The sequence below is a fragment of the Dasypus novemcinctus genome, chromosome 4, assembly GCF_030445035.2.
Source record: "Dasypus novemcinctus isolate mDasNov1 chromosome 4, mDasNov1.1.hap2, whole genome shotgun sequence".
In the NCBI taxonomy this organism is placed as follows: domain Eukaryota; kingdom Metazoa; phylum Chordata; class Mammalia; order Cingulata; family Dasypodidae; genus Dasypus; species Dasypus novemcinctus.
Genome location: NC_080676.1, coordinates 58,748,550 through 58,776,115, shown reverse-complemented (window position 1 = coordinate 58,776,115; position 27,566 = coordinate 58,748,550). Strand labels below are relative to the sequence as shown.

Sequence of the window (27,566 nt, the reverse complement as noted above, 5' to 3'; positions counted from 1 at the left end):
GCCTAGATTAATTCTGTGGATAAGTTGGCTTGCCATCATCTTTAGGCAATGACTAGTTCTAAATCCTTAGAATATCCTCTCCAGGAGAATTCTGAAGGATCTCCTTTTTGCATTTCTGTTAGTTAAAACAGTTTGCAATTAGGAAGAAAGGCTGTAAAGTCTCCAATGGGCTGCTCAGTAAAGTATTTTCTCATTGAAGTCACAGAGGATTGTACCGGGCTTCCACCACCCTTGACCAAGAAGAGCTTTGATTTTCTTGGCTACTTTGGAACAAAGGTGGGATCTGTATTTGGGTCCAAAAAGCATCCAAGGAAATGGCCAGAACTTTCCAGACTCCATTGTGGAATGCGGGGGGTTCTGTTGGCTCGAGGTGATGGTTTTGAGTTATGATGCCATTGGACGGTGTGTGTCTCCCTAGATGACACTTCTAGAGGGCAGCATTGCAGTCAATGGAACCTTCGCTTACGTGGCCCAGCAGGCCTGGATCCTCAATGCCACTCTGAGAGACAACATCCTCTTTGGGAAGGAATTTGATGAAGAAAGGCAAGGAACGTTTGGTTTCTGTCATGCTTTCCGTCTTGGCCGCACGAGACGCAAGGCAGCCCACATTAGCAGGCTCTACTGCAGTGTCCCTAATCCTGGGTCTCTCTTTGTGTCCTTCAGATATAACTCTGTGCTGAACAGTTGCTGCCTGAGGCCTGACCTGGCCATTCTTCCCAACAGTGACCTGACCGAGGTACAGTGAGGCAGTATATTTAGCAGAGAGGGCTCTGGGAGATGAGTAGCAGGCCTGCACTAGGGCGTCTCCCAGGAGTGCATGGATGCTTAGGAGATGGACCTACGTGGGCAATTTTGCTTTAGCTGGGACTTTAAGTTAGGAAAGCATTTGTTCCTTAGGGCACTGCTTATTCTAAACATATAAGTATTTCATATGTTGATTCCAGAGTTAATGTTTTTTATTCCTTCATTTTTAAACCACAAGGTCAAGCATGTGCATATTGGGCTTCTTCCCAGGTTTTCGTTCTGCACCCCCTCCTTACTCAGTTTGTAGGGAGCACTCTGCCACCAAAAAGGAAGAGGCTTCACACAATGCCGTCTTTCTTTGATTCTCTGCCCTGGAGCAGTTTCCAGAGGCATGGCTTTGGAACTAGTTTGTACTCTCCAGTGTTGAAGCTTGTTTCCCATAAATTGCCATGGAGGTCTCCAGGGCTGGTACCTTTATTCAGCTAACTTCAGTTGAATCCCTCAAACCAAATTTTGTGAGTGGTTTATAATTAGAGGTCCTCAAATTGTGGCCTCTAGATTGGCAGCAGCAGCATCACCCAGAACTTGTTAGAAATGAAAATTCTTAGGCCTCGCTCTGGACCTACAGAATCAGAAACGCTTGAAGTAGGGCCCTATGGTCTGATCTAAGAAATGCTGCAGGTCATTTTAAATACATAATCGGTCACCACTTACAGTTGATTTCTTCATTTATTGATTTAGTAAACATTTATCAAGTGTTGGAAACTGCTTGACACTGGGAATACAAAGGAATAGGGCAGTAATCTGCATTGTCAAGGAGCCTACAGTCCATAGGATAAGACAGCCAAATGGCACAAAATAATGTGATGAAAGAAGAGTTGGGGAAGGCTTCACAGGGACATGATGCCAGAACAGAGCAGATGCAGTCCAGGAAAAGACAAGACAATAGTTGTGTGTGTTGCATAAAGTACACATAATTCCCCATGGCTTCGCTCCCAGGATGAGGAGGGGGGTTGTGCAGTGGAGGCTGCATCCTTTAGGAGATAAAAGCCTCTTGAAGTGTTTCAAGAAAGGATGAGGGACATAGTCAGCTTTGCGTTTTGGGAAGATCTTTCGGCTGTGTGGAGAATGGATTGGAGGGGGCCACCAGGGGGGGTGGCAAGGCCAGGTGTAGGACTGATTTGTAATCAGATGGTTGCAGAAGGGGAGATGGTCTGAGCTGAAGGATTAAAATGGCAATTCATCCAGGTGGGGAATTCAAGAGAGGAGCTAGTTTGGATGGGAGAAGAAGGCTGGGGGCTTCACTGTGTTTTCTGGGCTCCTGTAGATTGGTGAGCGGGGAGCAAACCTGAGTGGTGGGCAGCGCCAAAGGATCAGCCTTGCCCGGGCCTTGTACAGTGACAGGAGCATCTACATCCTGGATGACCCCCTCAGTGCCTTAGATGCCCACGTGGGCAACCACATCTTCAACAGTGCCATCCAGAAGCACCTCAAGTCCAAGACGGTTCTGTTTGTTACCCACCAATTACAGGTATGGTGCTTCCTTCCCCAGGCTGCCCCTCATGACTTGGGAAATCAGATCAGGAAGGTAGGCTTGGTGCAAGGGACCTTCTTGGGGCTCCTAGAGATTCTTGGAGTCAGGAGTTTCATTTCCTCAGCAAATAGCCTCTGGCTTATCGTCCCCCAGTGAAGCCGGTTGTACCAGTGCACCTGAAGGCCATCTGAATCAACAAGTGAAAGGACTGAGAGGAACAGGCTGAAAATGGAGTTTGGGTCTGAGGTAGTTTGGAAAGCAGGGTGTTAACATCTGTATGCAAATAGGGACTGTTTTGAGAAAACAAACTATTCTCCCTTTGTCATTCCATGATAAGCAGCCACTTTTGGAGAACAGCTCAAGGATGCTGCCATCTGCTTTGCATATATTGTCAAGTTTCCGGGCTCTCCCCCATCTGTGAAAGAAAGTCTGTAATTATGTGTACTTCTTAGTGCAATGAAAGAATGTGGAGTTTGATGTGAGGCCTTTGTGGCTCCATCAGCAGGTTCATACAAAAAAAACCTGGAGGGGGAAGCAGCTGTGGCTCAGTCTGTTGGGCTCCTATCTACCATATGGGAGGCTCTGGGTTCAAGTCCTGGGGCTTCCTTGTGAAGGCAGGCTTGCCAGCATGCTGCGGAGAGCTGCCGGCTGGGGCACTGCCTAGTTCCGCTGGTCCACAAGTGGTGCGGAGAGCCAACTCAGCAAGGTGACACAACAAAAAGGGAGACAAACAAACAAACAAAAAAAACAATGCAGAAGAACGTGTAGTGAATGGACAACACAGAGAGCAGACAGCAAGCAGGCCATGGTAGGGGGGCAGGGGGGTAATAAATAAATAAAAAAACACACAAACAAAAAAAAACCCCTGGAGGATCTGCTCTTTGAACTAACATCACAAGGCACAATAGACTAAAGAGGGTTTCTCAGTCTTGGCAGTATTGACATTTTGGGCTGGATAATTCTTTGTTGCGGGGGCTACCCTGTGCATCCCTGCTCTCTTAACTACTCCATACCAGTTAGCACTCCCTGCTCCAAGTTGTGACAACCAAAAAGATCTCCAGATATTGCCAAATGTCTGCTGCGAGGTTGAACCACCTTGATTGAGAACCACTAAATGAAAGTATAGGCATTTGAATGTATTTCCACAAATATCTGCAATGTCAGTCCAAGTCCTTGCCTTTGTCTCCAGTACCTGGTTGATTGTGATGAAGTGATCTTCATGAAAGAAGGCTGTATTACAGAAAGAGGTACCCACGAGGAACTGATGAATTTAAATGGTGATTATGCCACCATTTTTAATAACCTGCTGCTGGGAGAGACACCCCCGGTTGAGGTAAGGCTCATTGTGTTTGTGTCTCCCCCTTTCCAGGCAAGGGGGACACGACCGTTGTGAGCAGTGGCAGTGGGTCTCAGCTCAGCTCAGCATCTGGGTCTTCTTGGAAGGAGCCGCAGTGCAGAACTTTTAGCTCACATACTCATTCTACCCTAGGAGAGAAGCATTGTGTTCTGTAACTGAGAACTTACTCATAAGGCAAGGACAGAGAGAAGGACCTGGGCCCAGGATGGGGAGAGAAGATGTGTACTGTTGTTCAGTGACCGCTCAGTTTCATAAACTCCACTGATCCTGACTGAAGCATTATGAAGCACTTTAAAAAATAAATAAATAAATAAACAAGGAAATAAGGTGCCAGGGAAGGGAAATCAAGCTCTTCATACATTTGAAAATGATCCATGGAGCCTTAGTTGCTGGCTTTGCACTTACCATTAATGCCTACTGTGTCCCGATGACTGGATTTGGCACTTTTTAATTATCTTAGTCATTTTTGACAGTTCTGTGACAAAATATGACTAGCCCCCACATTTACAGATAAGGAAACTAAAGCTTAGAAAATTTAAGCTGAGGGAAGCAGACTTAGCCCAGTGGTTAGGGCGTCCGTCTTCCACATGGGAGATCTGCGGTTCAAACCCCCAGACTCCTTGACCCATGTGGAGCTGGCCCATGCGCAGTGCTGATGTGTGCAAGGAGTGCCGTGCCACGCAGGGGTGTCCCCGCGTAGGGGAGCCCCACGCGCAAGTAGTGTGCACATAAGGAGAGCCACCCAGCGCAAAAGAAAGTTCAGCCTGCCCAGGTATGGAGCCGTACCACGGGGAGCTGCCACAACAAGATGACGCAACAAAAAGAAACACAGATTCCTGTGCTGCTGACAATAACAGAAGTGGACAAAAAGAACATGCAGCAAATAGACACAGAACAGACAACTGGGGCGGGGGGGAGAAGGGGAGAGAAATAAATAAAAATAAATCTTTATAAAAAAAATTTAAGCTGAGAAATGTTACCAATAAGGGCGATTTGATTCTAAGTGCCCTTTCCTCAGTGCTGCCCTGCCTCCTATAGCACTGTGGGATGATGGCAGCTTTCCACAGCTGTACCTTGGGCTCCAAGAAAGGAACAGTACAGGAGCGAACTGAGAGCTAGCCAGAGAGGTTGTTTCCTTCTTGCCATCCTGCTCTCACGTCTAATTCCTTATTCTGTGAAAAGGAGTTCTAAGATCCTAGGCATGCACTCAGCCTGGGCTACAAGCTACTTTCTTGGCTACTGGGTCATTTTGACATCTGAGAGGGATGAAAGCAGAAAATTATTGGAACCTTAACTTTTTTCTGAGCTTCAGTGTCCTCATCTTAAAAATAGGGATGGTACCTGTCTCTTGGAGTTGTTGCATAGATTAAATGAAATACTACATGATGTTCTTACCCTAGTGAGTGATCAGTGGTAAATTTCCCTTCAGTTAGTGCATTTATTTATGTGCCTACAGTAAATATAAACATTAGAGCCCTTTCATGTGTTCAGATACATTTTACAAAGTCTGCTTGGAGAGCCAAATGGGGACATGAGGCCAGCTTGTGACATAAAGTTAAACATAGTAAACAGTATTAAGGGAATTTCTCATAGGAAGAGGTAAGTGGGAACCTGGAAAGAGCACCAAGTAGTATCTTATCTCAAGTTCAGTTTGGTGAATGTTTTAAGACTTATTTTGGGTAGTTCTCAGAGCTATACCCTGTGTAGGTTAGGCTCAGAGGTGTCTGTGACACCTGGCCACATACCTAGCTGTATGCTATACTAGAGTCCTGACCAGTGCCTTGAGAGGGCAGAAGAGGGGTCATCTCGTGGAGGATGTCAGATTTGACTCCATCTGTGACTAAGATTGGGATGAGGGATGGGGCATCCCAAGTGGAGCAGCCGATTTGGACAAAGCTACAGGAGTGGGAAATTACAGTGTGGTGTAGGGAGTGGTGTGAAATACAAGGTGACTGGAGAGTCGGCCATGAGGGACAGTAAAGTGGGAGAGAAACTTTCAGGGTCAGGCTGGGGTCAGAGTGTGGAGATCCTCAAAAGCATGCTAAGAAGTTTGGTTTATTCTGGGCTCAGAGCAGACCTATGGATTTGATTTAGCGATGTGAAGGGTCAGAGATGGGAGGAGAAGAAATTCAGCATGAAGGCTGTAGACAGTTTGGAGTGGAGGAGAACAGAATAAAGGCCAGTATTTGAAGTTTAATCTTTAGCGACTTTAGGGGAACAACATCAATGGAATAACAGGGTAGGAACCCAGATCGCAAAGATTTAAGTAGTTGAGGAAGTAGAATTGAGTATAGGTGGCCCTTTTAAGAAGTTGGATGAATCTGTTTTTGATATTAGCAGCAGCCCCTTAGATGGTTCTGACATGTCCTGTGGGCATTTGCATGGATGATCATGTCATAACAGGAGAAACTTTTTTTTAAAAATTAGATTAATTCGAAAAAGGAAACCAGTGGTTCACAGAAGAAATCACAGGACAAGGGTCCTAAAACAGGATCAGTAAAGAAGGAGAAAACTGTGAAGCCAGAGGAAGGTAATGGCCTTTTTTGATTATCGATTTGTCACTTAGGGTATGCCATGTGGTAACTGATGATGTCCGATAGCATTGTGTGATCTAGAGTTACCCAGCTTGGAGCAACAGGATTCTTTTGTAATATTAGGAGACCTTGAGGCACCTTTTGTTTGCTTAAACAGACCAGGGAAATAAGAAGGACCTTTCATCTTATGCCCTCTGTTTATTGTACAAGGTGGAGTAGGTGTACGTGATAGAGCTGAATCATCCTGAGTAAGGAAAAGTCGGATGGTGGGTAGATACACTTTTCCCTCCTATGATTCATTTGTACTCTTTACAAGTCAGTTCCAGCCAAAGCAGGCGTTCCAGCTCTGCACCCTCCAGCTCTGTCAGTGGCAACGCCTGTGTGGTTGTCAGATTCTCATCAGTTTATCGTGAGGAGAGTGTTACTGGGGCCAAAGGGAAGTGTCTCTATGTCCAGAGTCCTCAGTCCTGTTTGGTTTTTGTTGTTTTTGTTTTTTTAATGTACATTTTTTTGTTTTTAAAGATACTTAGCTTACATAAAAAATGTAGAGGATTCCTGTATGCTATGCTCCTTTCCCCTCCCATATTTTCCCACATTAACAACATCCTTCGTTAGTGTTGTTCATTTGTTACAATTGATGAACACATTTTGGAGCATTGCCACTAGTGTGGATTATAGTTTACATTGTAGTTTATACTCTCTCCCACACATTTTTGTAAGTTATGACAAGATATATAATGGCCAGTATCTGTCATTGCAATGTCATTCAGGACAATTCCCAAGTCCTGAAAATGCCCCCACATTACACCTATTTTTCCCTCTCCCTCCCCTCAGAACCCCAGTGGCCACTGTCTTGACATCAATGATAAAAGTTCTTCCATTGTTAGAAGCACAATTAAGTCTATAGTAGAAGACCAGTAAGTCTACTCCAGTTCACCGTTCATTCCTCAATCCTGAGGACTCTGAGATGGTGGTGTCCACTCCACCTCTAATTGAGAGGGAGCTTAGATCCCACGGAGCAGATGGATGGGACTATCTTGTTGCAGTTGCAGACTCTCTCTGTTCCTTGGGATGGTTGTTGTCCATCATCATTTCCTTGTTAGTTGTCCTGGGTGAGTACAATAAACTGGGGAGCAGATATTGCAACTCCACTGAGATTTAGTGCCCAGCTGGCATATGGCTCAGCTTTTTCACTTGATAAGCCTGAAACAAATCTTGGGAGTTAAAGAAGCTATTTGAAATACCTTGTGCATTTTCACCTTTGTGAATTTTAAGCTGCATATCCATTTACAAAAAGAAGAAGAAGAATATATCTGTTTAAAGGCTATTGAAAAGCTCTCTTTCATTGTGCCACTGCCTCACCTGACTCTGGGCCTCTCCTGGATGCACCATTGCAGGCGATGGGGCTGTTTTCCCTCCTTGTTCTTAACACTGCAAGCAGATATTTGGTGTCAGCACTGGGCCATTCTGAGTTACCACTCTCTGCCTCATTTCTTTCATTAAGACAACAAAAGTATGAGATTTTTAATTCATGTACAATTCCAGATACCTTATTCACGCAGAAAACCCAAACAGCACAGGCACAGCACAGGTGAGACCTGGTAACCTGGACGCGTAACTCTTGAGGTGCTCAAGGCACATGCAGCTTCCTCCAACATTATTAAACATTATTTGTGAGGAAGAGGCAGAAGTCCCCTGACCTCTTTGTAGTCTCGTGTGAGCACCAGTCCCCTGGCCATGCCAGGGAACCGCTAGGAGCTATGTCCTGCTGAACTTACCTCCTGAACATCTCTCTAATCCCTTCCCTGAATTCTATCCCCATTGCCATAGCCCTGCTTCAGGCCTTTCTCATCTCTCACATGGAACCCTGTAGCTGTTGCCTTTTAAATCTGTCTTCCACCCCATAGCTGAGAGATCCAGCAATGCTTTCAACACTTTTTTCTGATATGGCACACACAGAAAATGCTCCTATTCGTGTGGACATTGGGATAAATGGAAGAGGATGCTCTCTGGCAGAGGTGACTGATCTGGTGGTTCTGGCTCTTCCAGGCCCACCCCATGCAGCAGGACTGAGGGAGTCAAACCTGACACACCTGCTGTAACCCATTCTTTTGAGAAGGCCTGTTCTAGAAGGGAAGGTTCAGATCTCTTTATTATCTGACCCCAGCAGTACATCTCGCCCTTCCCTACAGTTACATGATACTCCAGCATGCTGAATTGCCACGGTTCTCTGGGCTCTTGCAGTTTTCCCACCTCTGTGCCTGTTTTCCAGTTATTTCCTCTGCCCGTTGTCTCCCCACCTGGTCGACTCTGGCTTACCTCTCACAAGGCAGCAGATGCCACAGAAAGTCTTCCCTGAGACCTTCCACCAACAACCCCACACCTCCCCCAAGTAGGCTAGGTGCGCCTCTTGTATGTGCCCAGGCGCCCTGCACGTGGCTGTAGCACTGTGTTTAGCACATTCTGTCATCATTACATGTGCATTCCTCTGCCTATCCTACCAGGCTCTGAGCTCCTCCAGGGCAGGGACTTGGTCTTCATCCTCTTTACCTCTCCCAGGCCTTGTCCTGCCCGCTTCACTGTAGGTGCTCAGTGAATGTTAAGTGAATGAACAAATGTCTCTAATAAAGAGGAATTAATTAGTTGAGAGGGCTTTGGAACTATAGGCTCTCTGATTCTGCTGCTTTGTGGGGGACTTGGTTTGGGGAGAGTAGCTTTTCCTTCTGAGCGCATGTGTCTTTTTCCTTTCCTAGGGCAGCTGGTGCAGGTGGAAGAGAAGGGGCAGGGCTCCGTGCCCTGGTCAGTCTATGGCGTCTACATCCGGGCTGCCGGGGGCCCCCTGGCCTTCCTCGTCATCATGTCTCTCTTCATGCTGAACGTGGGCAGCACTGCCTTCAGCACCTGGTGGTTGAGTTACTGGATCAAGCAAGGAAGTGGGGTAAGGCTACTCTCTTGTAACAAGAATGTGGCCATCTCTCCATATTCCCTACTGATTCTTAGGGAAACGACTTCAGCTTTCAATTAAAAGAAGCAGTGCCCAAGGATTTCCCCAGGATGGAAAAGCTGGGTCCCTAATGTAACTTACCAGACAGAAACCCCCTGAACAGCTCTCGGGGCAGTGGAGCAGCTTGTCCGCATGGCTGCCCATAGCCAGCAGGAGAGAGGGAAGGAGGCGGGCAAAGCTTGCCTTGGGTTTGCCACAACCAGGTCCAGAGCCGTTATCCCGGCCCCCTGCCCTGGAGCTGAGGGGGTCTTGAGCGGGGGCCTCGGCAGTCCTCTGGAGCCTGGCCTCTGAGAGCCCTGCCTCCAAACAGAACACCACCGTGACCCGAGGGAACGAGAGCTCCCTGAGCGACAGCATGAAGGACAATCCCCACATGCAGTACTACGCCAGCATCTATGCCCTTTCCATGGCTGTCATGCTGATCCTGAAAGCCATCCGAGGAGTTGTCTTTGTCAAGGTAGGCAGCAGTGACCTCTGCTCCTTCTCTCCCTGGCGGCTGCGGTGGTCAAGCTTTGGCATGGCTTTTCTCAGGTTTATCCTGAGTGGGGGAGCTCCCCGGAAGCAGGACCGCCCTCGCCAAAATGACTCGTGTCCCATGAGCCTTGGCCTTTTCTTACCAGCCACTTCCCTCCTTCCTCCGTGGCGGTTTACCACGCGCTCTGGGCCCTCTGCCCTTCTCTGACATTGGGAGTAGATGTGTGCTGAGCTGTGACCTTGGTGGATGGGATCTGAGCGTGCCCCGAGTCTCTCTGGGTCCTTATCACTCTGTACTCCACTCCTCAGGGCACACTGAGAGCCTCCTCCCGGCTCCATGATGAGCTTTTCCGAAGAATCCTTCGAAGCCCTATGAAGTTTTTTGATACTACCCCCACGGGGAGGATTCTCAACAGGTTTTCTAAAGACATGGATGAAGGTATTTGCCACTGATCCTTCCTTTTATGCACTGGATCTCACTGTCCTCTGCAGCCTTCCTAGGTGATTGCCCAAATTTGCAGCTTTAGGCATTCTTAGCATCCAAGAGCACAGTGGCTGCTAGTTTTCATATCTCACACATTTTAGTAATTGGCATTTTTTCCATGTTTCAACTTATATTTAGGCTAAGGACCCATTTGATTTTTCACCTTTCGTTTAAGTTCCTATTCAGTCTTATTTGACCTGAAAATAAGCTGCGTTAACATAAAGCCTTTGAGGAAGGGCATCTGGGATTCCAGAGCCCATGTTTACTATGAGGTAGTACATTGGTTCCTGGAGACCCACAACCTCTGGAAGGTTTGTGGATTCACTGTGTGTACAGGCCGTGCAGGACACCAGAACTTAAGTACTCCTCCTAGCTCAGAAAGATAGTAAAGCTGCCTGCCATCAACTGAGGGGTGGCTGTGTAGCAGCAAGGGTGCCAGGTGTTTTACAGGCATTATTCCGATTGTCACAGCACATCCTACAAGGTGGGTGTTGTTTCACACACTGAATACATGAGAAAGCTGATGTCCAGGGAGGTTAACTTATCCAAGATCACACAGCTATTAGGTAACAAAGCTGGGAGTTGAGCCCAGGTGTGTGTGACTCCAAAGCTAATGTTTTTAACTCCGACACCAGGCTGCCTCTGTAGAAGGAGTTTGTTTTAGATGTTGCTAGGCTAGTGTGTAAAACATCATTGATCGGCAGAACTGATGCGTGAGATGCTCCCATTTCTGTTGTTAGTCACACATACATACAAGAATGAAAGGGAAGGGGACATGGCTCAACTGACAGAGCATCCGTCTACCACATGGAGGGTCCAGGATTCGATCCCCAGGGCCTCCTGACCCGTGTGTGAGCTGGCCCACGCGCAGTGCTGCCATGCGCAAGAGGGGCTGTGCCATGCAGGGGTGCCCCCGCGTAGGGGTACCCCATGTGCAAGGTGTGCATCCCGCAAGGAGAGGCGCCCCACGTGAGAAAAGCGCAGCCTGCCCAGGAGTGGCGCCACACACACGGAGAGCTGATGCAGCAAGATGACGCAACAAAAAAGACGCAGTTTCCCAGTGCTGCCTGATAATGCAAGCGGACGCACAAGAACACACAGCGAATGGACACAGAGAGCAGACAATGGAGGGTGGCAGGGGGTGGAAATGGAAAAAAAATGGAAAAAAGCCTGAAAGAAAAAAAATCAGTGTTATCAGCATGTATTGGAGTATTTGTATGCAAATACTCTAGCCAAAATAAAGAAAGTTGGGAAGATAGCTAAAAGGAGATGAAAAAAATGTTGATAACTGCTAGAGGTTCTATATTCTTCTTTTGACTTTTATATGTGTTTAAAATTTTCCATGAGAAAATTTTCTTAAATGTTATCAGTTCATTGGAATCAATTTGCATATAGATTATTTTTGTGTTCATTTGTGTATATTATTTTTCAAATATGTTACTTTGTAAAAGGAAAAAAATGTTTAAAGGAAGTGGGAAGGATAGTGAACCAAAGAGAGGGTTGGGGTAGAAAGAGCACTTAATTTTCTTGGGACAAGAAAAATGAGAGCAACCAGGCTTCTGGATTTTCCTTTGATCAGGCCACCCAAAAGACAAAATCATAGTCTTCATATGGGGTTCTGGGGGGCCTCTTTGGGTTTCCTTTCATTTTGGGTCCTGTTTTCCTTATCTGTGGACCCCAGTGGTCTCACGCTTGTTCCCGTATGGTCTCCCCAGTCGACGTGCGCCTGCCGTTCCAGGCCGAGATGTTCATCCAGAACGTCATCCTGGTGTTTTTCTGTGTTGGAATGATCGCAGGAGTTTTCCCTTGGTTCCTCGTGGCCGTGGGGCCGCTTGTCATCCTCTTTTCTGTTCTGCACATCGTTTCCAGGTAAACAGGAAGTTCTCACGTTGGCCCGGGCAGAGGGTGAAACAGCCAGTCAGCCCATCTGATGCAACCCATTCTCTCTCCAGGGTCCTAATCCGAGAGCTGAAGCGTCTGGACAATGTCACACAGTCACCTTTCCTCTCCCACATCACGTCCAGCATACAGGGCCTTGCCACTATCCATGCCTATAACAAAGGGCAGGAATTTCTGCACAGGTTAGTGCTGAGGGGGCCAGGGGCTCAAAGGGGAGCCAGTATCCCAGGCATTTAATTAGGGTCCGAGCCCCTTTGAAGCCAGAGTTCAAGATTCTGACTCACTATTAAGGGTATTACTAATTTCATGGAATAGTCTCCGATTTAAAATTCAGTTGCTTTGTAAGATGCCCTTTGGAGCAGTTAAGACAAAGAAGAGGTTTGGAGTCCGTTGTTTGGATCCTGAAAGTCTATATTTGATGGCATTTTGCTCTTTTTAGAATAATAAATGGTAGTCATTGGCATTACACTGGCATTTTATTTAACTATTGAATATTGTTTATTTACACAATTTGTGTACAGAGTAGTCATTGTGGAGATCTTGTATTAACAAGAGATTGGAAATAATCTAAATGTCCTCAATGAGGCCTGGTTAAATGGGCGGTGACGTGCCCATACAGCGGAACATTATGTGAAAAAGAAGGAGAAGCTCTCTGGGTGCTGGTATGGAATGATCCCCAAGGCATGTTAGGAAAGAGCAAGGTATAGATCATGGATGTGGCAGCCTACCTTTTCAGTGTGTGTTGGTATCTATGACTTTTAGAGGATCTCTGCAAGGGATACACAGGAAACTGGCTGACAGTTGCCTCTGGAAAGGGGAACTGGGTAGTAGGAGGTGAAAGACTGACTCTTCATGATGATACCTTTGTACCTTTAAAATTTTTTATTGTGTACATATATTACAAAATTAAATTTTTAAAAAATTTAGAATAGAAAGACTGGAAAAATTATTTTTATAGAAAACATAAGCCAGGAAAATACACCCTAATTTTAAGTGGGAAAAAAAGGTATTTGTACATGTGTGTATGCACATATCAGCAAATTTAAGTGCAATGGGGGAAAAATCCTGGAGGAAATGCAGCAGAGAATTAACTGTGGTTTAAATTGGGTTCTGAGATGACTAGAATTTTACATTTTCCTCTTTAACCTTTTACATTTTCTCTAAAAAGCACATACTTTATTGGCGGGGCATGGTTAAAAGCAAACTGCATTTGACTGGCAAGACTTCCGGCTCTGCAGTTGTAGTTGTGTGCTGCGCCGAGCCTTTGGCTGGGTCTGATCACTCTCTAGGACTCGTAGTGACAGCGGTTTGTCTAAATCTCATTTGCTGTCGTTTAGCTCACTGTTTCTGGTTCTTTGCTCCATGGCTTCAGCAAACAAGTACCATTTGGCCCAGTGGTGATGGTGTGCCAGGAGACAGTTTGAGCTTTCCCTTCTTGAGTCCAGGAGTTTCTTTTTCCTGGTCTTGGCCCATTTCTGCTGTTTACTTGTGTAGCCACTCTTTCTTTGAGAAAATGACCCCTGACCTAAGGCATTTTTCTAAAAGCTAGCATAAACCTCCTTCTTTGATCTCCTTTCCCACGCTTTCCCTATACTATTAAATCGGGGATTTCCCCCCTAACATCTTTAATCTCTTCGCTTTTTTATGAAATGGTAGCACTAGAAAACCCCATGTGTGAGACCTGCAATACCTGCCCTCCTGCAGTTTCCATGTCAGTCTCCTAGCTATAAGCAGGACATTTTTACTTAAATATTTGCCCTCCGTTTCATAACTCACTGACGCTTTGTCAGACGTAACCAGAGTTGTGCGGCGCTGCCTTTGCCCATCAGGCGACTGTCTCCCTCACAGGTACCAGGAGCTACTGGATACCAACCAAGCCCCCCTCTTCCTGTTCACGTGTGCGATGAGATGGCTGGCCGTGCGGCTGGATCTGATCAGCATCGCCCTGATCACCACCACTGGGCTGATGATCGTTCTCATGCATGGGCAGATCCCCCCAGCCTACGCGGGTCTGGCCATCTCTTATGCTGTCCAGGTCAGTGTCTGGGACGGGGGCATCCCCTTTGCTTGTTTTAGTCTGTCTTGTGTTGGCCTAGAAGAGGCATGACCAGGGGCTTTACCCAAGCCACTGTTTTTCCTCCAGACCCTTCAGGAGTCTGTGACATGGCACCCGTAGTCTGGATTTGGCTGGAGGAGTGAAGGGTGGAGGCATAGTAGTTGGAATCTAGGAAAAAGGGCTTTCACCGTGTGGCATGTGTGTGAGAAGCAGGTGCTATTTTCTCCATAAAGAAACATGATATTGACAATAGTTTCTTATTTGTAGATTTCTGTATTTACAACCCTCTCTTCTCCAGCCTCTTCCTAGTCTTCTAAGAAATACTGTATCCTCAGTATGTTTACATGCATTTTACTTTCCCAATACTGATTTTCCCAATACTGTTATTTATGTGAACATATCTGGTCCCCAGGGATGGCTCAAGGTCTTTAAATAGCTCAAAGAACAATTGGGAGCTTGAACACTAACCAGGCATTAATTTTTTAGGTGTGCTGGTGGTATTATATTTGTGTTTTTGAAGAGTCTTTAAATTTTTGAGAGCTGTAGGCAGAAATATTTATGGATGAAATAGGATATCTGGGATTTGCTTCCAAATAACATAGGAGGAGGAAACTGAGTGGGGATGTAGATGAAACAATATTGACTCTAAGTTGATAATTTTCTCAGATGGGTGACTGACACATTGGGAGAATGTCAAACATAGATTAGACAGAGTATTCTAATCTCTGTAGTCTGTGTTTGACATGCTTCCATATTGGCAAGGTAAAAATAAATAAGTTGCCAGAGAACCCCTGAGATATGTGTCCTCACAGATACCCAATGGCGCCTGCTTATATTCTGCAGACTTAATTGTTGCTTGGGGAACAGTATGCATTCTATACATTCTGTTTCAGAAGCCTCAGTCTGGTGTGCACAGAGTCTCTGCATTCACTTTTGCCCTGTCTCATCTCTCTTATTTGGCTTTCCTATAAGAAAGCCCTGTCTCTTCTCTCTTATTCGGCATTCTCACTAGTTGCTCACAGGTTGCTCTCTCCATATGTTGTGACTGCCACATCAGTTGCAGGTATAACTATGCAGCCCAGAAGTTATTCAGCCACAGATATGTGTTATTAGAAATATAAAGATGGACAGAAAGCCTTTGAAGACAGAAATGCCAATGTCCACAGTATCACGGTGTCACCTGCATTGGTTGGAAATTGCAGTTGATTGGGGAATTTGTGGTCTTAAATGTTAAGAGAATGACACATTCCCTAAAACCAGCTGCTGCACATGCCCTGTGGTCCCCAAGATGGAAAACCTGTCTAGCATGCGCCTGGCAGGGAATGATAACAAACTCTTTCTTGGATTCTGCTTTACGTTATCAGTTAACGGGACTGTTCCAGTTTACGGTCAGATTGGCATCTGAGACAGAAGCTCGATTCACCTCTGTGGAAAGGATCAACCACTACATAAAGGTCAGACTGCCTGCCGTCCTGTGGTTGTGAATCTCACTCACCCTTCACTGAGTGGTTTTACCCTTTTTAGTGCCTCAGATGGATATGTAAGGAGACTTGTTTTCTCTGTCACATTTTATACCACATGAGAGGGTCAGCAGTCTCTTGAGCATGCATGGAATGGAGAAGAGAATATTATAAGAGTTTCTAAAATATATTTGTAAATTGTGTCAGATTGAGAGCTTATGTTCATTGGCTAACATCAAGGTGTTCAGGATCTTAGCTGAGTTTTAGGTGACATTTTTCTTCACTGTTTAAAACATGTATTGTTTTAGTTCTAGTTCAGTTGTTCTTAACTGGGGATAGCCATCAGAATTCCCCACCAAGCTTTAGGCAAAGACACAAGCATGGCCTTTGTCTCTGGAGAGTGCATGCAGTAGTCTGAGATGGGACTCAGGCTTCTGTAATTCTCAAAACTCCATTGCTACTTTTAAACTGCATTCATCATTTAGAAACTAATTAGTTTAACTGATACTGAAGTTATCCAGCACTTCCCACCTTACCCCAGGAGCCCCTGTAGTCTTGCCATGGAGTGTGGTGTCTTGCTGGTATCCTAGTTGGAACTCTGAAAGTAATTTTCTGTAGAAGCCAGAGTCATGAATAGTTAGGGTTCTTAAATCCAACTCACTTCTCAAGAGTTACCTATTTTGTGAATTCTCCTGAGACTACCAGTATTTAGAACATTGTTTACATGGGAAGAAAACATTCCAACCTCCAAAGAATTAACTTATAAACCTAGTTTTTAAAAACTACCCTGTAGGGGAACAGATATATCTCACTGTTGGGTGCCTGCTTCTCATGTACAAGGTCCTGGGTTTAATCTCCAGTACGTCCTGAAAGAGAAACTACCTTTAATTTGAGAACTGAGTATATGTAAACTGCATTTTCTAGCAGAGACCCTATTTTCACTGCAAGTTCTGTTGTGACCACAAGACTCATTAATCATAGGATATTTTTTAAACTTAAAAATAATTCTTCTCAAAAAGAATGGCAGGTATTTGCTATAGCTGCCCTTTCTCATCATATATTAGCCTCTTTGCCTAATGTTCTGGTCTGTGGAAGAAATGAGTGTGAACACGTGGATGTAGAGTGTTTGATTTGACATTGCTGTTGCCGAGAGTCCCATGTGGAGAGGGTGATGGTCAGGTGGCACAGAGTGGACCCTGCACAAACCAGTCACATTTCCAAGGACCAGCTTCCTGTTGCCAGTTCCCAACCTGGATGCTTGTCCCAATATGGAATCCTTCTAGCTTGGGCTTTTAGATATCAGACTCCACCCCCAGATCGTCTTTGGCCCCTACGTCCCTCAAAGACTCTAATACCTTGTGTCTGGTTGCCAGAGAGTTCCAAAACATTGTGAGGTATGGCTACTGATGAAAGAAATTACCCAAGAAGTTATATAATCACAGCATTTTAAAGCTGGGATGAATTTCCAAGACTGTCTAACTCAGTTCCCAGAATTTGCAGATGAAAATCTAAGACCCAAAGAGAGGCAGTGATGTGCCCAGCTCACACAGCTGTCAGTGGCAGGGCTGGGGTTAGAATCACATCTGCTGGATTGACTGAGATGTACCAGATACTAGGATCAGATCAGATATTCAAACAAAGTAATGTCTGTTTCTTTCCTTATGGTCTAAGCCATTGGTTTGTAGACGGCGGGGTCCTGTTTTGTGTAGAGTATTTTTAAGAAACCCCAATAAAAACTGCTGTCGTTGAAGAGGGGTATAAGGCCTCCTGTCCTCCTACCACATAGCTTCTCCCTCGGACCCCAAGGCAGCTCCATGGAGGAATTCCTCAGAGCATAGGAAGTTTAAAAACCACTGCACTTCCCAAGCTGTGGCTTAGTAGCCATTATGATGTAGTAACCATTGAACTTTGCCTCTGTCTAGGTTAGCAGTGATGAATGAGCATTTGCTGCCAGGGAATCTTCCATAGCAAGAGGACAGGGTGGCAGTCGGCTTTGTGTGGCCACTGTGGTTGTCCTGATTTTACTTCTCTCTGACCAAGCTTTGCTCACTGCTTCAGAATCCATGAAGTCAATCTGAAATAGGCTACTTATGTTTCCCCAGACTCTCTCCTTGGAAGCACCTGCTAGAATTAAGAACAAGGCTCCTTCTCCTGACTGGCCACAGGAAGGAGAAGTGACCTTTGAGAATGCAGAGATGAGATACAGAGAAAATCTCCCTCTGGTCCTGAAGAAAGTATCCTTCACCATCAAACCTAAGGAGAAGATTGGCATTGTGGGCCGGACGGGATCGGGTAAGGATATGCAAAGCCTCCTCTGGGGAAAGATTTGAACCTGTCTGAACTTAGTTTGGGGACTGTGATTTGCTTCTATTTAATATCAGTTTCATTTCTTGAAACTAGATCCCTGTTAGTTGAGCAATTATTTTCTCAGGCCCCTCTGAAACCAATCTTCTAGGTTTCTTTTTAACCATTTTAGAAATTTCAGTGTTTTTTCTAATTATAAGAGTGTACATTCTTAGAGCAGAATGCCTGAACATATAACAGGGTACAAGAGGGAAATCACTCATAATTCCACTACCAGAGATAACCACTGTCAACATTTTGGTGTATGTCTTGTTAGGCTTTGTCTAGTAATATATATATTTACAAAAATAAGGTCATTTTTCACATAGTTTCTTGGCCAGCTTTTAAAATTAAGAATGTTTCCCCACATCAGTTAATATTTTATAACTTGATTTCTATGTGGTATAATATGATATTCTATTTTTTGGGTGTATCATAATTTGTATTTAACCAATCCCCACTCATAGGGCATTGGGTTATGGTCAATTTTCACTATTGCACATAGGATGCAATGAGCATCCTCGTTTATGAAAGTCAAAAATATATGAACTGGGAAGCAGATTTGGCTCAACGGATAGAGCGTCCACCTACCACGTGGGAGGTCCAGGGTTCAAACCCAGGGCCTCCTGGCGCACATGCAGTGCTGATGCTCACAAGGAGTGCCCTGCCACGCAGGGGTGTCCCCCGCGTAAGGGAGCCCCATGCACAAGGAGTGAGCCCCGTAAGGAGAGCCACCCAGCACGAAAAAAGTGCAGCCTGCCCAAGGTGGTGCTGTACACACAGAGAGCTGATGTAGCAAGATGACACAACAAAAAGAGACACAGATTCCTGATGCTGCTGAAAAAATATAAAGCAGACAGAGAAGAACACACAGCAAATGGACACAGAGCAGACAATTGGGGCGGGGGGGCACGCAGGGAAGGGGAGAGAAATAAATTAAAAATAAATCTTAAAAAATACATATATATATATATGAACATTTTAAAGGACTTTTTAATATATTGTCAGTAGAATCTTATATTTATCAAAAGCTAATTATCACTGCTCTAAAAAAGAACTTGTGTTCCTCAAAGACAGAAATTATTTTCTTGCTCTGTCATCAGTTGTGAAGAAATAGAGAACTGGCCTTTGAGGCATTTTACTTCACTCTTATTCTTAGAAGTGTGATGCTATATCCCCTTTAGATTTAGATTTCAAACAGGGAGCTGGTTTGAAGGGATGAAAGTGATATTAAATAGACAGCAAATTATGGGCCCCGAACTAAGTTCAGACAGGTTCAAAATTTATACAACTTATTCCAGCACTACTCCTTTAGATTTAAAATACTCATGACTTGGGTATTTTATTTCTTTCCCTCTTTTCTCCCTACCCAGCATTTCAAAAATGAGTCTTGTCTTCTTTCACTAACCTGTTTAACCTTGTATACGAGGTCTCTCTAGGTCAGTTATCTGGGCTGCATTCTTTCTTGGCATCAAAACTCTTTTAGCTTTTTCTCTTGCTATGAAAAAAGGTCCTTTTATCCTTTTAGCAATTTAAAGAAACTGCTAAGAAGGGGGAAAAAATGCCATTTCCTGCTTCCTGTTTGAGGGAGTTATTTCATGTCAAAACAAGACATTGCCTCTAGATTTTTCACACTGGAAAGAGAATCCTTAGCCAAGGAGGGTGGCTGTTCCAAAAGCTCTTACTTTGCTCTTTCCCTCAGATTCCCTTTGCTATCTTGGCTCCCAGGGGTGCATTCCCATTAACATAAGTAAGGCAGTGGTGGCAGAAGAAAAGTAAACAAGAAAAATAAAATAAATATAAATAGCCTGATTTCAAAATCTAAACTCTAATCCTAATACAGTTTCTTCCAAGACTTGCAGGCCCTGGCTAGCTATGTCTATAATCAAAGACACCAGGAAGACTTTCCTGTCTTTTGACTGGCATATTCCATCAGTGCAAAGGTCATCTAGAGTCACAGAACTATAAAATCTTCCAGTCCAGATGGCCCAAACCTAGCATCTTTGTTAAAATGGAACAGCTTGACTAACTTATTCCAGCACTACTCCTTCCATAGCTTAGACCTTAAAACAAAGTGCTGCCTTAACACTCAGGGAATGTCTCCTTCTCCTTTGTCCGGGCAAGGGGCCAGTAACCATGTCCCCCCCATCCTGAATGAAGACATTATTTCTAGAAGGAGAAGGTGTCCTGCTACATGGACTCAAGTTTCCCAACTCTTTTCCAGTAGATAGACATGAGGGTTGCTGTGTTAGGGAAACAGATGTTTCTCAGGGTTCCCATTAGGTTGTTTGGCTAAGGGTATGCCCAGGGGATGAATCCCGACAGCTGGAATGTGATGGCAGACCCTGGGAGCAAGGCAGGATGTTTGCACTCTCGATGACTGCTGAATGGACAAGTCACGGTGATCTCAGAGAGGCTCTGTGAGCGGTCGTGCAGAACGTGGAAGCAGGGGGAGGGTGGGGGGGCCAAGAACCAGGCATTCGGCTGGTCTAACAGGAAAAAAATCTGTAGATCTAAATCTAAACCATGTGTCCGAATTGTAAGGTAGACAGGACTACGTCAAACCTTTTTTTTTTTTTTTTTTTTTTAGATTTGGCACATTATAGAGAGTTGTTAAAATGTTTCTATCCTTATATATCTCCTCCCCCACCCACCAAAAATTTTTTTAATATTCTTTGACTTAGTAATTTCAGTTCTGGGAATCTATCCCAAGGAAATCATTTGAGATAGGAGCAAAATGTGACCAATGAGATAGACACCATAACATTATTATAATATGTTTTAAATAAACTAAATGAACAACATTGGGGGACTGGTTAAATAACTTAAGAGTACATCCACATGATGGACTATGTTGCAGCCACTAAAAATTTATCTTGGAAAGTTTTGAATAAGATGTTTACATTCTTGCTATATAATGATAAGTGAAAAAAAAGCAATTACAGTATTGGTATGACCTCAACACTGGGAAAAAGATGAAAGGAAATGAGTTCAAAATAAGAATGGGGAGATTATGGGAGATTGATTCTCATGTTACTTATATAACTTTTTAAATGAGGATTCAATTAAGAAAACTTGTTCCACTTATTACCATAATGTTGGACTCCTTATTCTTCTACCCTAAACCTGCTTCTCTGCCAGAGTTCCGCATCATGGTAGAATCATCCACAGCCGCTCGTTTATTCAAGCCCAAAACTTATGAGCCTTTCTTCATTCCCCTCCTCCCTCACCTGTCTGTATCCCTGGAACTTCTTCCATCTCCGCTGCCTTGTCCATGAAAGACCTTTTCTTAGTTTCTCTCAGGGCCACAGTAAGGGGATGGAAGAGAGAGAAGACGTCTTGTCCCCGGGTTCTTGTCCCCTGGTTCCCGTACTGTAAGATCCTTTCTCCTCTAACTTTGGCCTGAGAGGTGTTTAACCCTGCGTGAGCTGTCCTGAGGTGAAGCAGCCTCTCCTCCTCCTTCTGAGGCTGAGGCTTTGTGATTTAAATGCATATGTTTGGTAACTCAGGAAAGTTAGTCACATTTTCTGTTGTTGGCTGTCCTTTTATATATTACCTCCGTTAACTAGTTGAAATAGAAAAATAGAGTATTTCCTCCTGAGACTAAGCCAGCTTTTTCTTCACAGAGGTTGCTAATTGAGCTCCTTTTCTACATGTCTTCTGACTTCAGGGAAGTCCTCACTGGGGATGGTCCTCTTCCGTCTGGTGGAGTTATCTGGAGGCTGCATCAAAATCGATGGAGTGCGAATCAGTGACATTGGCCTTGCCGACCTCCGAAGCAAGCTCTCCATCATTCCTCAAGAGCCCGTGCTGTTCAGCGGCACTGTCAGGTGAGGACCCGGGTCCCAGCGCAGCTCAGGCCTTCGTCTAGAGGCCAGGTGGCTGGTGGGACCAGGCAATGTGAGAGCCTCCATCTTGAACTGAGATTAGTGACCTTTGGTCCAGCTTTCCCATCTCACCACGTACTTCCTGTTGCAGAGACAGCTCTGCAGATAAGCCACATAACACCCGTTGTGAGAAAGATTTGGTAAATTAATAAAAATTATAGAAGCACGGAGCCTGGCACATAGTAAACATCCAGTAAACAGTGGCTGCTATCATCATCCTCATCACTGTCATCCTCCATCTTCCTCCCACTCCGTGCTGTCATCTCTCTTAGGTATGGTAAAAGTTGCCAGTTCTAGTGATGCCTTTCAGATATTATTGCTTACATTTTTTCATTTTTCCAGTATCTTCTCCCACCTTTGCTATTTACTCTGGAATAATGCCTTTTACATTTTTTTTTCTTTTTGAGTATAAGAAAATAGTTTTTTATAATTATAGTTATTCTCGTCCATAGTAGTTAAGCATGAATGTAAAAGAGAATAAAAGATGAGAAAAACCAACATGGGCAGCACTATGCCTTTTTCTGAAATCTACCAGCAGACCAAAGACAAAATTCCTCTCTTGGTCTGTTAAAATATATACATGTATATATATATGTGTGTGTGTGTGTGTGTGTGTGTATATATATATATTAGGAAATACATTTAACCCTATTATATTCTCCTATACAATTTCCTACCCTTAGCCTTAAGCACCTGCCTCCTAAAAACAAGTTTCCGTAATTCAGGTCCAATTCCATCCAGGCTGCCTCCCTTTGGAAATAAAAACAGCTTCAACAATATATTTGACCTGGATTGGACTTCTTTTTTTACTCACTCTAAAAGTATTGCCATTTCCTCTTTATTGTTTAGTGGTTTTTAAAAAAATGATACCAACTTAATTTCAAATATCCATGGGCTTTGTTCAGATCTGTCTTTAAAAAATTAGGTCCCCAGTTTCTCTTAGGAAGTGGCATTTGAACTCATTAACCTAAGGTTTGGTAGATAAACTGAATTTTCCCCTACACTCACTTAGGACCTGTACTCTTGGGTGTGTTTATTTTGGCTTTTCTCTGAAGTACTAAAGCATTTGGACAGCGTAGGTTGGATCTGTTGCTGATAATAAATCATTCCTTTGGGTACTGAGATAACAAGTTCAAACAGGTGACCTTGAAGAATTAGAGTTTATTGAAGACTCAAGTCTAAAATTAAGAAGTTAGTAAGTATTACCAAATCTGTTCTTCCTTCCCATCAAACTATTTTTAGATGCCACAGGAATGTCTTTGAGAATAAAATTGGCCCTGGTAATTTTTTACTCAGGACAAAAGAACCATTCATTTTTTTTGTTGCTGTTTTTTTATAATCATTTGGAAGACAATCAAAGAATAAGATGTGTTAAACTTTAGATTACTCTTGAAAATGCTATCACCAAGAAACCTCAGTTTTAATTTTAAAATGTCATAGTTTCACTTGGGCCAGTGAATCAGGGCATCTAGAGTTAATGGTTAAGTATTGACCCCTAGGCATGTGCAGATGGTGTTTTCAGAACATCATGGAAGTACAGCTCTAGTGCGAGTTAGGGCCTTTTGTCCTTAGCTCTAGAGAAGTTTGCTGCTTTATGAACAAGCTCAGTACCTGATGTGCTACTTTCCTCAGGCTTTAGTCATTGATCTCAGAATACAATTCGGACAGTCAGCTCTGTAAGCTTAGGAAATCATGTAAGTTCAATTTTCTGCCAGTGGTAGAAACTAACTGAGGAAAACATTTCTACCCTAAGGTTCATATAGATCCTAAAGAACCTTCAGCTTTTGGTGTTCTTATGCTTTTCTTAGATGATGAGAAAGCCTCTAATGAATTTCCCAAGGCAAGGGTAGAATTGATCAGCTGTCTTCTTAGCTGCCTCCTATGGACTCTGAATTTGGAAGCTGTATCTCCACAGCCATTGACTAATCCTGAGGGATGAGTTCATCTTTTTGAAATACCAACAATCAAGTCAAACTTGAACTCTCGGAGGAAAGTAAATAAAAACAAAATCAAACAAGATTTAGAGAAGTTTGCGAGATAAGAATTTCTGAATTAGTGCATACAAATAATTAAATTATAAACCATATAATGTAGGGCCACCTCCCTCCTTGGAGTTGCCAGAATCGATCTCTTCCAATACCTGCATCCCAGCTCTACTTAACCACGCTGTCTGGGCTTGTAGTTCTGTGGCAAGTCCTCCCTCTGCCTTTTGCCATGATAGTTTAGCCCCAAGAAGAGAGGCCCTTCTTCATCCAGGTCTTAAACACTTTCTCTCACCTTCCCTCTTTCTGGCACTGGCAATGCTTTCTTTTCCTTTTCCCAGAGGACTGTGTGCTTCCTGGTCCCAGGAAATGCACCTCTTGCCTGTGCCCTAACCAGCCCGTGCTGGAGTGCTTTTCATCCTTGTGGATTTCTGAAGCCTGGCTTGCTGGTAGTTAATCTGCTGCAGTCGTCCTCCGCTGTCACTCTAATCTGTGCCCGAGTCTCAGTCTCCCTTTGGATGATGGACACCTTCTCATCATCTCAGGCATTTCTGCTTGGCTTCTGATCATTAGCAAGAAGCAGTATTCTCATTTCTTCCTATTCAGAAGCCCTCTTTCCTTTTGATCTGCCCATTAAATTTTCTTACTTTTATTTGTGGAATACCTTTAGTTCTCAACTCCCAATCACAGCAAAAATAACTGAGTCCACAGTTGGCCTGTTCTGTGTTTGGTTCATCCTGGACCCAAAGCACCTTCAGACAAAGCATCTAGCATTCTAGATGGAAGTTGCTCGAAAATTGTTGAACAGGTTCTGAGAATCTCAAGCTCTTTTGGTTGTCCCTCTGAAGAATTCTGATATATGAGGGGACCCACCTTTCCTTTTTTGACAGTCTTGGTCCTTGTAGAACTTGGGAGCTTCCACAGGCTTCTAGTCTGTATGTCAGAAAGTCATGCTAAGTCTAGACTGACTGTATGATGGTAACTAACATTTGTTGAAAACTCATTTGGTGCCCGACACTGCTGCACTAAAAATTAATGGCATCAACAATAATAAAAATATTAGTAGCTAAGCTTATTGAGGATTTACTGTGTACCAGGTACTGTTCTAAGCATTTTACATGTATTATTTCATTGACTACTCAAAACTCCATGAAGTATAGGTACTATGATTATGCCCATTGTATAGATGAAGTAACTGAAGTACAAGGAAATGAAGGAGTTTGCCCAGGAAGACAAAGGAAAAGTGGCAGAGCCAGAATTTGAAGCTGGGCAGGCTGCCTGCAGGGTCTAGGCTCCCAGGCAGTACACTAGCGTGTTGCCTCCTGACATGTGTGTCGTGACCCCACCATTCAAAATGACCTCAAGAGAGGGTCCATCTCCCAAAGCCCAAGTTAGGCCTGTCTCCTCAGGGGTCTTGGCCTCTGTTACCTCTTTTTCCAATATATTCAGAACCTTCTCATCTGCTTTCAGATTTGCACAGGCTTCCCCAATGTTGAAAAAAATTCACATGACCTCTGCTGTTCTCCTTAGCCTTTTAACTTACTCTGCTTTCCCTCTCTTACTTTCTTCACTTGTAATTTTTTTTTTTCATCTAATTTTACCCTTCACAGCTGAAGGTCAGAATCAGTCCACAATTCACAGAAACTATTTTGAGCCTTCCGTTCTCTTCCTAATATGAAATGGCCTAGGAGTCCCAAAGTGTCCTGCTCTGAAGACGTAGGCTACTAAGGAGGCACCCACCACTGACGAGAGACCAGTGTGGTTCAATAGTAGTTTGTCTCTGGAATCATAAAACTCCAGAACCAAGGACAAATTGCTATATCATGTCATGTGCTAGGAGATATTCTCAGCCTCATTTAGTAATGGCCAATAGGCTTGCTTAGAATATTGCTTAAAAAAAAAGACCAAACCCAGAAATGCACTTTGGGCCACATTAGGACCCCAGGAGTTCTGACTTTGAAAAAATAACTGCCCTCGTGTTCAGGGTTTCAGTGTTCAGCTGAATACCTTCTTTTTTTTGAGGAAGTACCAGGGATCAAACCCAGGACCTCATAAATGATGAGCAGGCACTCAACCACTGGCTACATCCGCTCCCCCAGTGAGAGGTAGTTTTTCCATTTGTTTGTTTTTAGGAGGTACCAGGGGTTGAACCCAGGACCTCATACATGGGAAGCAGGTGCTCAATCACTGAGCTACATCTGCTCCCCAGCCAAATACTTCCCCGACTTAGATGATTCCCTTGTCTGTTTGCTCATTGTTTGCATTCGTTGTCTGCTTGTTGTTTTTGCTCATTGTCTGTTTTTGTTTTTGTTTTTTCTTTAGCAGGCACTGGGAACCGAACCTGGGACCTCCCATGTGGGAGGTAGGCACTCAGCTGCTTGAACCACATCTGCCCCCATGCTGAATACTTTTTTTTTTTTAATTTCTTTAAATTTTTTTTAAAAAGATACTTAGGTTATACAAATGTCACATAAAAAATATAGGGGCTGAATATTTTGATGCAGTGAATGTGGAACTTTGCTTTCAGTTCTATCTGTGGGTCAGACTAGGGGCCTTCTGGCTTCTCTAATGAGGGCTTTTTTCCCCCCTATTCCTGATGGAGTCCCCTGCTGAGATCAGTCTGGTCTACCTTAATGTGTATGTATACCACCTGCTGGTGTATGGAAATATTCCTTACTTATTGAACCCATCGCTTAGTCTCTGAATGCTCTTTCAGCTGGTGTGATAGGCCTGCGGGTCTTGAATGTCAAACTGTCAATGTCTGATGTCTTCACCTGTGAGGCTGGCTACTCAATGTCAGACAACCGCGTACTTGTTGTGTACTCATTTCTTGTCTAAAAGTTATCTAATGATTTTACCAGGCACCACTGTACGGTGATAAAGAACACTTCCTAGTCTAAGTGTAGAGGAACTCTCCACACTCCTATCCTGCGAGCCAATGTTAGGGACTTGTTCAGCCTTGAGCATGTATTTTTTGAGGCCTTACTCTATGCAAAGAAATAACTCATCAGAGGTAGGAGTAATCAGAATAAGCAGTAAAATCCATTACACATTCCTGTTGGCAGGGGTTAGAGAAAGGCAGATTTAAGCACTTGGTAATGGACTAAACCAGATATCAGAGAGTAAGGTATCAGGCCTCACATAGCAATTTGTCAAGTTACTGGTGCTTGGAGTTCCAGCCTTAGGTAACATATTTTCCACAGGCACATAATAGCATCAGGGACTGGACAGTATTCAGAGACCTAAGAAGGCAGATATTTATAACCAGGGAGTTCAGGGGTAGACCCATCACAAGAGAGGGTTCCAAACCTTGGGAACCTGAGCAGTCTGTCAAGGTAGGAACTTAAGTACTTGGAAACACATGGAATTTAATGACCAGAATTGGTTTACAAGGTAGAGACTCAAGCTCGAGAAGAGGGTCTGGTGACTCTAAATAGAGTAAGGTGAAGATCCAGAGCAGCCTGGTACTAATGTACCACGTGTTGACCTTGACCTCAGGGTCAGAGTTGATTCCTCATAATGGGCAAAGGGAGATTCTTCACATGGAGTCCTGGGGTTCAGCAAGGTAGAGACCAAGGGGACTTCTGAGCAGGAAACCAGGCAAAGCAGAGCATAGCCGCTGTTTGGAACCAATCATGATTTCCTGTGGGTTGGGTGGCAATAGTTGTCATTTCCTCCTCCTTTCTTGGTTTGATGAAGACTTCAAAAAACTCTTTTAATGAGCTCTGGGAAAAGAATTTAAAATGTAAAAATAGTAAAACAGTAAAATAATGATATAAAGCTAATGAATAAGTTAAATACATATCTG

General features: G+C 44.0%; 1 protein-coding gene across 1 annotated transcript in view; it reads left to right on the top strand.

Annotated features, from left to right (window-relative positions):
* ABCC5 (ATP binding cassette subfamily C member 5) overlaps positions 1–27,566 on the top strand; it is an 88,660-nt gene that overhangs the window by 52,126 nt on the left and 8,968 nt on the right. Inside the window, exons 13-26 of the mRNA XM_004464585.5 lie at positions 419–543; positions 664–736; positions 2,072–2,275; positions 3,468–3,611; positions 6,063–6,165; positions 8,923–9,107; positions 9,484–9,630; positions 9,957–10,086; positions 11,847–12,000; positions 12,084–12,212; positions 13,879–14,065; positions 15,451–15,540; positions 17,649–17,838; positions 21,560–21,719. Coding sequence (XP_004464642.1) covers positions 419–543; positions 664–736; positions 2,072–2,275; positions 3,468–3,611; positions 6,063–6,165; positions 8,923–9,107; positions 9,484–9,630; positions 9,957–10,086; positions 11,847–12,000; positions 12,084–12,212; positions 13,879–14,065; positions 15,451–15,540; positions 17,649–17,838; positions 21,560–21,719 — 2,021 coding nt within the window. The remainder of the gene's footprint in view (positions 1–418; positions 544–663; positions 737–2,071; positions 2,276–3,467; positions 3,612–6,062; positions 6,166–8,922; positions 9,108–9,483; positions 9,631–9,956; positions 10,087–11,846; positions 12,001–12,083; positions 12,213–13,878; positions 14,066–15,450; positions 15,541–17,648; positions 17,839–21,559; positions 21,720–27,566) is intronic.